Source organism: Motacilla alba, chromosome 1A, assembly GCF_015832195.1.
Source record: "Motacilla alba alba isolate MOTALB_02 chromosome 1A, Motacilla_alba_V1.0_pri, whole genome shotgun sequence".
NCBI classification, from domain to species: Eukaryota; Metazoa; Chordata; class Aves; order Passeriformes; family Motacillidae; genus Motacilla; species Motacilla alba.
The window spans coordinates 52,888,463-52,898,930 of NC_052031.1; the positions used below are offsets into that span (position 1 = coordinate 52,888,463).

The window sequence follows — 10,468 nt, forward strand, 5'->3', positions numbered from 1 at the left end:
CCTTGATACTTAACATTGATGATCCTCTTGATTATTCTCTCTGGTGAAGTTCATATGGCTCAGTTCTTATAGTAAACTCTGAAATAAATGGCTCCAGAGCTAAAATCCTGGGTCTTAGGGTACTGCTACAAATCCTAGCTTTTCTAGGCCTTTCCTAAATAGAAATCTGATATTCTCTTCTCAAAAAGTGTGAGAGAACTAAGGCTGTGGCTAGATGTTTACGGTGGAAACTGCTGTTGTAGCTTTCCCAGGGTGCTTTTTTTGCTGCTGAAGATTTCTACTTTCCTTGTATTGAGGAAGATAGATTATTCAGAGGGCTCCTCACCTGCTTTATTACAAGCCTCCTCATACCAGCTTCAGCCACCTCTGGTATATATTTAAAACAATCTCCAGACCCTGTACAAGCTCTCTGTTACTTGCTAGGGTCAGGGCAGTAACTTCTGTTGTGGTGCTCATAACTTACAGTCACACCAACATCCTCTCAGGTCTGTGCATTTGACACAATTGTGATAACAAAATGCCTGAGACAATTCACTATAAATTCTCCTCTTATCACCCATTCTAGTAGTTACTAGAACATCATCTATAGACTAAACAGTTCAGTTCATCCTAAGCCTTGGCAGAGGTGGAACTGTATTTGACAGGTTGACATCAGGGGCTGTGATCCAGCTGACTTTACGATTCATTGTTTCTACATAATACTCAACATAAAATTTATTTTTATGTATATATATGTGTAAAGGAAGAATATACTGTAATCAAAGACCAAAAAAAGAAAACATCTTTCAAGGCAAAATTTGATTTAATTTCTTGCTGTAATCAAATAGAGAAACAGATACATTCAGCACCTCAAGCTCCAGCTGGAGCCTGTGGCACAGGGGAAGGCCTGCTCCGAGTTTCCATTCCTGTCCTGTTCCAGGAGTCGCTCTGTGGGGAAGATGAAAGCAACGGGCTCGTGTTGGCGTGGGGAGGCAAAGAAGCATACTCGGAGCGGTAAAGCTCTGCGGGCAGACTCGATGCTGAGCTCTCGGTCTGTCCATCTCGGACAAAGCCGTGACCTGAGAGGAGCTTGCCTGGGGCCTGGAGCGCTCCTGCCAGCCAGGGCAGCAGCTGTTGGGTCCCCAGGGACCAGCCCGATTCCAAGTCTAAACTCTACAGGCACTAGAAATGGGTTGGGGAGAGGGGCTGCAGATGGAGAAAATAACTTTCTCTCCACGTCTTTCTCTCAGTCATTCCGGAGCTTGCTGCAGATATTCCAGCCAAAATCACAACCAAGCAAAAGAGAAGTTGCGTGAGGCACGATTCCGCCGCGTTCTACCACCACAACTACGAGCGAGGCCAAAAACTGGCAAGAAGGACCGGTCTGGGTTGGGGGACGCCCAGCGCCGGGGGCTGCAGGGGTGGAGAGCGGTCCTCGCTTCGAGCGCTCCCTCCACTCCGCAGCGGGTCGGGAGGGGGTCTCTCATCGCGGGGCTGGGCCGGAGCTTTCTCCCCGCCCCGCTCGTCGCTTCCCGGTCCCATTGCTCCCCGGGGAATGGGGCTGGGCCCCGTACGCCACGTCTGCCTCCCTGCAGGGACGGAGCCCATCCCCGTGTGCGTGGCGGCTCCCCGGGGCGGGGCGGGGAGCGTGGCGCGGCCCGGGCCGGCGCCTCCGCCTTCCCTCCTTCCTCCCTCCCTCTCTCCCTCGCCCACTCCCGCTCCTCCCGCTCTGCGTACGACGGCGGCGGCATCCCGCTATGTCGGCCGCCAAGCACCGGGGCTCTAAGGGGGGCAGCCCGCCCGCCGCCAACGAGAGGAGCACGCAGCCCGGCGGCGGCGAAGAGCTGCCAGCGAAGAAGCCGGCAGCGGCGGGGCACGGCCGGGGCGGCAGGGCCGGCGGGGGCGGCCGCTCTGGGGCCGGCCCCCGCCGCGGCTGGGCGATGCTGCTGGGCGCCGCGGTGGTGCTAGGCACTGCGCTGCCCGCCGGCTGGTACGTGCTGCAACTGCAGGAGGAGGTCGGGCGGAGCGCCCGGGAGGTAGAGGCCTCCGGCCGGCAACGGCAGGAGCTGGCCGCCACCCTGGACTCCGTGGTGCAGAAGGTAACGCGGCGCCGGGCACCGCCGGGGGCGGGCGGGCTGGGCACCGTCGGGCGCTCGGTGCTGCTCGGCGGGGCGGGGGGCAGCAGCCGCCCGTGCAGGGGGACGGGCGCGGGGATTCGTCCCTTAAATAAGGAGCTGGGCAGCTGTTGGGTGGCCTGTCTTGCGGGAAAGCGAATGTGTCCCGTTGCCTTTCCCTCCTCTTCCGTGCTCCCTCAAAGATGCTTTCATGGCATTAGAGGGGCAGATGGAGTCAGGGCCGCCGTATTCCCCGTGCCTGCAAACGTGGCCGCGGAGCAGCGAGAAATCCCTGCCAGGCAGCGTAGAGCTGGGCGGGACGGGGCGGGACTGGACCCCGCGGCGGTGGCCGCAGTCCCCAGCTCGCCTTTCCAGGGCCTGTGCCTGAAGCCATTTTATGGAATGCAGCCCGCACGCTGCATTAGGTGTTGACTGCGGTGCGGACCCCCCGTTCCGAAGGAGCCTGCTGCCCGTAATTCTGTATCTTCGAGGCCCGCAAATCACTTAACCCTAGCGGGGCGAACGAGCTGCTCGTCGCTGCCTGTCGAGTAGGCAGATGTGCACGCCGAGGGACACTGGGTGGCAGCGCTGTCAGAATGGGGCAGCGCCCCCACACTCTAGGAAACAAAACCCAAGTGAGCTTCACCGAACAACAGAGGCTGTGCCAGAAACACTGCTACAGTACCCTGCCTCCCACGTTCCTGCCGCAGTCTCTGGCCAAAGGAGTGAGACTCGCAGTGTACAAGGCAGTCCAGGACCATGGAAAAGCTGTGAAGTTGCTGGGACAGGATGTGGCTCAAGTGAAGTGAAATAAATGCTCATTGCCCTCATTTTTTCACTCAGGCCCTTATTAGCCGCACAGCTATAGTTTCACAAATAGCACTGTCCACTTGGATACATCCTAGGGTACCTAAACCCTTTAAAAATGGCATCTGTGATTGCATATCATCAGCATACAATTAAACTCTTTTCCCAGGAGTAGGTTAATTGGTTGGAAGACAGTATGTAAAGTTATGACTGAGTCAGATCAAGGAAAAGGAAATTCTTGTCTCAGCTTGACTGCTTTCTGCATGGCAGACCATTCAGATTCCCTATATTCCCTGCAAGCTTGGGCCTGGGCTGGCAAAGGGGGGACAGGTACTGGCAGAGATCTGGCTGTTCAGTGCTTCCAGAAACAGTTTCTGGAACAGAACCTTCACTCATGGAGATTATATCGTCAGTCTTGGAGTTTCCTGTCCCATACAACAAGAAGGAAAAGGAAAATTCATGTTGGCAGGAGAGAAGAGTTGTAAACTTCAGGGCTATAGGACTGTGTCTGAAGCTAGTTTTAAATCTGGGGGGCTTGACTCACTGATGACAAGACAATGATTTGAACTAGCAAAGGTTGTTGCTTTTTACTGGTTTTTAAGCCATTTTTGTAGACTGTGAGAAGGAAGAAATTGAAATGGCAAGATGTAAAACTACAATACATGAGTGTAGAACTTAGATGTACATGCAATGTATAAGCCCGTCTAATCAAAGGAATGTGGACAATTTGCTGCCTCCCATCTCCATGTCATTGTAGAAAATCATAAGTATGTGTTACATATTCTAGGAGATGAGCATATAACAGAAGTTTATAAATAGCTGGTTTCAAAGACAGCTGAAACTTACTTGCTTTTGTATAGCAGATGTCTGTTAAAGGTGGGGGAAAGAGATCACAGGGTTTCAATGTAACCCATTGAAGTTTTGGTTGCTGTGGTTTGGTGACACAGGAATTTTGCTGCATTTCACTGCTTCACAAAGGTTTAGGATCCTGCATTGTACTTGCAGAGTGCCATCAGCACAGGCTGCTGTGTAGCTTTGCCCTTCATCTGACTGCAGACAGCTTCTGTCAGGAGTAAGCATTATATAAACTCATCTGCTTTACACATCGAGGAGAAAGTAAATGATGTGGAAGTTTAGTCTTTAACATAGCACCATTCTCAGGGAGGCCAAGGTCATTTGGTGTTTAAACACAAACTAGTATGACCAGTTAGAGAAACCAGTAGTCTGTTGCTGTTCGTTTGGGGGATCCCCGGGCAGTCCCCGGGGGCCTCCTAAGCTGTATGTTCGCTGGTAGCAGCAGGCAGGCAAGGAGACTCCACACGGCTTCTGAGGGTGCTGATTAGATGAGGGTTTATTGGGGGTCCCACCCCCGGGAGCAGCATGGTTTCTGAGGGAGAAGGGGGGAAGGGGGAGGAAGGGGGAGAGAGGGAGAGCCTAGGGAGAAAAGGGGCCAAGAGGGAGTCTGGTCTCCTCCGCACGGCTTAAGAGGGAGATTCAAAGTGGGCGCGGAATAAGACTTGGGCCAATGGGATTACAGATACACGATACTGCAGGGGAGGATCACAGCTTGGAATAAACCGTACATTTTCGAGGGGTGAGACAGAGCACACCATTTCACTAAAATGTAACACCACAGTAGTCATTGGCTGAAGATACATTTTTATGTAGTATTTGTGATGTTAAATATTTCAAGGGCTGTGGCTTCAAACCTTACCAGCCACGTACGCCAAAAAAACAAACTCACATGAAGGTTCACACACAGACCAACTGCTTTGAATCTGTGAGTTTTTACCCCTCTTGTGCAAGGGTATTGCTTTGAGCCCTGGTGGGGGTTAGGACAAATTCGATTAGAAGCTGGTATATTTTGAAGACCCCAGTCCATTTTATTGTATCAGAGCTCTCTGATCTTCAAGTGGCTGGCCCAGATGGGGAATAGCTTCAGCTTACACCATGAACATTACCTGAATGCAGTGGAGGAGCAGGTATAAACTACTTCCACTGTGTAAAGTGGGATCCATCTCTGTCAGTCATACAGTTGCAGAGACCCAGCCCTCTGGAGAGTTCTAGCTATTTATGATTTCTTAGACTAAAAAGACATTTACTTGCAAATATGAATTTGGTGATTTGATTGAAATGTGTCACTGTAATAGGAGGGGGAGGAGAACTTTCCTGTGTTATCCCATTAGATTTCTGACCTCCATTAATAGTGATACAGAAAAAGCTGTTTGCTCTCTGTGGAAATAATCAGAATGAATGACAGCTAAGATGTAACGAAAATGAGGTTGGTAAGTCTGTCACATGACTGGTGCCCATCCGCAATGTGTATGGCAGTATTACCTTTTCCACCCCTTTCCCTTAGCTCTGTTCTAATTTCCTATGGGAGCACTAGAGAATACAAGTGTAGGGAATGTAGGGGAATTAGAAACCCTTTAACTGAAACGGGAGAAAAGAAGTCATCTTAGTGGGTATTGTTCAAACGGCAGCGATCTGTCAAAGCAAGGGCAAGTCTCATGGCCAAACTCTACAATCCTTGCACAGTATGGACTTCTATGAAAACTAAGGAGGATTTAGCCAGGGATTTGCAAAAATACATATAAATTACTTAATTTCTAATTAGGATATCTGTTAGGTCTTTAGAAAATAATGTCCAGGTTCTGAGTCAGCGAACTGCTGGAGCCTGCTTCACTTGAAAAGAGGAAAAAAAAAAGGCAGCTCTGTGTATTTATTTCTAAAACCTAATAAAATATACTTATTTTTATTTATAGAATAAAACCACCCCTCCAGCTGTATATCTAATCAGTAAACATGGCAGCCCATGTGGCATGGCTGATTAATATACCCCTCAGACACAGGGAATAGTGTAAGGCAGGGCAACGTGCATTACTCAGCACTTGCCATCCTGCCAAAACCTTGAGGTGTTTTCTGTGTGATGGATTCCTCTTGCAGCCAGTGGGAGTTCTTACATTGCTTTACTAAGTTTAAGAAAGTACAACCCACACATGCACAAAAAGGTTTCTCCACAATCTAAAGACTGATGCTCTGCTTGGCCTCAAAATTAAGTAATGTGTGCTTCCCTGGCCTGGATCTTACCTTTAAATGTGAGAATAAACAAATGTGGCGGCCACTCACTCCTTGACCTTTTCCCTCTGGCTGCTACTAAAACCAGCTGTAAAGACAGTTTTTGTATTTGTGAAGTTTAATAGCATACCTTATGTAGTGGTAGGAACTTTCTGTTAACCAGAGCTAGATGCAAGGCAGGCTCTTGGCAGCTGCTCTGCTTTTGTTCTTTGTGTGTACATACATCAGCCCTGCTCACTGCAAGTGTGTAGGTGTATGCAGGAGTGGGAAAAACAAGCTGCTAACTATTTAGAACATTAAAGACTTCCTAATTGTTTTCTAATCTTACAAAATAGTTAACAAAAAAACCCTCTTGTGTTTCTGTTGGTGTCTAGGAGCAGCAAAATGTCATCACTACTTCCATTCCTTGACCCATCCCAGCTCCCTTCTCCCTCTAATTTTTTCTTGTCTACCGCAAAACTTCTTTTTCATGATCAGGAATTGTTCTTTGGTATTCATGCCTGACAAAATATAATCCCAGCTTTTCTGTATTCAGAAGCTGATGCCAGATAGTCTTTTGATTTCGTTCCTTCCCCCCACCCCCCCCTCCCCCCACCTTCTAAAGACTTAGGGTCTTTAGAATCCAAAATCCTATATGGGAGGGATGGTTCAGGGGTCTGCATGGAGACTCTGGAGACCTGGGTTCCTTTTTCACTGCCACGGATTTCCTGGGTCATGAGTGGAGGGTCAGTGAGGCCAAGGACCCTTAACAGATGGTGTATGTACAATAGAGCTGTAAGGCTCAAGATACTGGTTTGTTTGTGCCTCCCATATCTGTATGTCACAGGGTGACTTGAGGTATGGGGCATGAAGGATTGTAATGTAATCATTTTGTCTAATAACAAGGACTATAAGGATTTTGGACAAAAAGGGTGAAATTACTGGTATTAACCATACGTTTTTCTGGCCTAGGTACGTTCTCTTCAAACCACATTCGGAGAATTTGAATCTATGATGAAAATTGTTCAGCAGAAGCAGGAGGTGAGCGAGAAAGCTGTTAAACAAGGGGAGAGTGAAATAAACCGGATCAGTGAAGTGCTTCAGAAGCTGCAGAATGAAATTTTGAAAGACTTGTCTGATGGCATTCACATGGTGAAGGATGCAAGGGAACGAGACTTCACATCTCTGGAAAACACAGTGGAAGAGAGACTAACAGAGCTGACCAAGTCTATAAATGATAACATTGCTGTATTCACTGAAGTCCAGCAACGGAGCCAAGATGAAATCAACAATATGAAAGCAAAGGTTGGTTCACTAGAACAGGTGGATGTGTATAAACATGAAATTAAGGTGCTAAAAGATGCTTTTGATGAGATGCAAGCATCCATGAAAATGAAAGAAAAGGACATAGACACCTTAAAGAGTACAATAGATTCCATGGAGTCTGATGTGTACACTGAAGTGAAAGAGTTAGTCAACCTCAAACAACAACATGAGAAGTTCAAAGAGGCTGCGGACACTGAACACCTTTCATTAAAAGCTTTACAAGAGAAAGTTTTGAGAGCTGAGGATTCTATTATGCAGCTCCCTAGTGACATTAAAAGACTTGATGAAGATTTACTACAAGTTAAAGCCAACCTCAACAAATGGGAAGATAATGAACTCTTCAGAAAAGCATTAGAAACTTTTGGGAAGAACAGTGAAGGACTGGAGTCTCGACTGAGGCACATAGAAGACAGCCTAGAGTCTCTAGCATCTGTTGCTGCTCAAAACAGTGAAAAGGTGGAATCTTTTCTTTCTAAGGAGGCAGAGTATGAGAATAAGCTCAATACCCTAGAACAAAGCATTACCACTCTTCAGGGACTTTCAAATACAGATGTAACTTCAGTCACAGATGTTCTGAAAAATCTTGGTGAGGCACAGACTTCACTGTACAATGACATGGAAAACTTAAAGAGAAGCATCAGTGACTTGCCATCCTCTGGTGCTCTCCAGGATGTCCAGAAGCAAATTAGTACTTTGTTGGATCAAGGAAATCTTCAGGCAGGTCAAACACATTCTCAAGGTTACCTTGAAAAGTTTTCTTCTATGGAAGGCTCTGTAGATGAACTGAGATCTTCTGTTAGCCAGGTTGATTCCGATTTGAAAATGCTAAGAACTGCAGTGGATAGTTTAGTCGCCTATTCAGTGAAAATTGAAAATAATGAGAACAGTTTGGAGTCTGTGAAGAGCTCAGTAGATGACCTGAGGAATGATCTGGAAAGGTTGTTTGTGAAAGTAGAAAAAATACATGAAAACATTTAGGCAGTGGTGCTCCTTGGGCAAATAATGGGTTAAGGAGAATAGCTTTTGTATGCCCTGTTTTTTACTCTTTTACAAAGCAATTTGATACCTCCAAAGAGAATAAGAATACTTTAATAATAGAGACAGTTCTGCTTATTTCCTTTATTTCTTTTCTGTGTAGTATTTTTGGAGTTTTTGTTGTTTGGTTTTTTCTTTCCCCTAAATTTTGTTTTAAGAAAATGCAAGTTTAGTTGGGGGTTGAGTTACTTAAGGGCTCATCTTCTGTATGAAGTTGTACCACTCTTAAGTGTTGTGGTGTAACTACAGCCTCGTTATCATGTAGTTACACCTCGTGGTGTAACTACAGCCTCTCACATATTTAATGGCATGAAGGTGTTTCACACTGACACTAGATATCCCACACAGAAGGGCTACAGCTGTTCTGGTATCCAAAGCATACTGCTGCACTCGCAGAGGATTTTACTGGTATGTTTTGGTTCAAGAAACAAAAATAAATGCTGTCTTAAACTGTTCACTATGGTGGACTTAGGAGTGGAGCATGTGTGCAGCATCTCATCTGTTTCTGCAGTTTGGGACTCAGATGTATGGTCAATTCACCAAGGATCAGCTGAGCTGTAGTGTATTTCTGTGAGCCCTTGGTCTGTACCAAGGAACTAACAAGGTCTTAGGTAAGTGGCACTGCCTGGGGCTAAGGCCTAGGAGATTCATTCTTTGTGATCACAGGCTTCTTTGCCAGCATCTTCAGCTGCTGGTGCAGAAGATCAGTGCTTAGAAGGGACATCTGAAGGATGGGATTAATTTTAAGAAGGTACAGTAATATTTTTGTCATATTTTTAGACTGTTTACATGATTAGGCTGTGTCTTCCATGGAAAGATCTAATTTGGTCTTTGATAAGGGATTTTTTAAATAAAAATTGTCACAAAATTGAGGGAAGAGAAGAACCAAAATTGCACCTGTTGTGTTCCATATATGACAAGCATGCTAACAACAGCAATAATACACTCCAAAACACACAAGAGGGAAAATCACCATGAAATCAGCAGAATTCCTTCTATGGCATATACATTTCCAGGTTTTCACACAGCTGACAGTGACCTGAACTCTTGTTACTATTCAGGACTTGGTGCCTGATTCTTGTCACTATTTTTGTCACCAGGTGTCTGGCTGAGGCATTGGTAGCAAAGGATCCTTCTAGGAGACCTGGTGTAGGAGAGTGAGGAAAAAGTGTCATAATTCTGTAGATGATCTTTTAAAAACAACTTTCTCATGGAGCTTCTTTGGTTTTCTCTCTTTTTGGAAAGGATTTCTAATATCCCTCCTTTTCAAGTTTACTTTTGAACTTCAACCAAATAATTGGTAAAGAAGTCTGCCTGTGATTACCTTGGAAATAGGCCGTGGGCATCATGCCCACCTCAGCTTGGACCAGACAGATCCTCAACTGCGTTAGATGAAAAATTCCTTGAAATAGCATCTCCCAGAAGTGGGAACAGCACAGGTGAAAAGGAGCTCTCCTAGGTAAATAGGATACTGAACCATATCCGGTGTTGTTCCCACTGTAAACAGGAAAGAACTGCTGTCAGAGAAAGAGGGAGCCATGACATTAAGGTAACTGTTGTCACTGTTGGAACTGCACTGTTCTTTGTTGACTTCTCAAGTTCTTGAACAATGTTGTTTAGGTTACTGTGAAATGAACTGTATAGCTTATTTGCAGTATTTTTAATGCATAATAAACATTTGGAATATTCTTTGCACCTTTTTTTTTGATTGCTGTTTGCTTATTGTTGTGTTTCCCAGGCTGCTTCCAGTGGGGTAGAGGGAAGGGCTTGGGGAAGCACCAGATGTGCTGCAGCCCTGTACTTGTTCTCAGCTTCCACAGGGAAATGTTGAGGCACTTTTGCTTGCTGTAGTTAAAAGCCAGCTCTTGGAAGCAGGGTTTGAGTCACATTAAGGTGTTGCTGCTGACAAGCAGACTCAGGAGCCCAAGAAGGTGATCATAAAGTGTGAAATACCTGATCTGTGCCATGAATGAGTTCTGTGCCAGACACTGCCAGCAAGGCCTCTCTAAGACTTCCTTAATGCCCAAAGCTTGTAGGACAGAAATAATGTCCTACAGAAAGAACCTGGGTGATATTTCCACAGTGGCTGCTCCTTTTTGCTGGATTGTAAGGCCCATCAACTGATACCATTTTCATGATGGATATCTGCC

At 46.3% G+C, this 10,468-nt stretch overlaps 1 protein-coding gene across 1 annotated transcript; it reads left to right on the forward strand.

Moving 5' to 3' along the window:
• Positions 1-1,600: 1,600 nt before the first annotated feature.
• On the forward strand, positions 1,601-10,018 carry CKAP4 (cytoskeleton associated protein 4). Its single transcript, XM_038155118.1, has 2 exons — positions 1,601-2,078; positions 6,930-10,018. The coding sequence occupies exons 1-2, from the start codon at positions 1,737-1,739 to the stop codon at positions 8,259-8,261; spliced, it is 1,674 nt and encodes a 557-aa protein (XP_038011046.1). The 5' UTR covers positions 1,601-1,736; the 3' UTR covers positions 8,262-10,018.
• Positions 10,019-10,468: the final 450 nt, after the last annotated feature.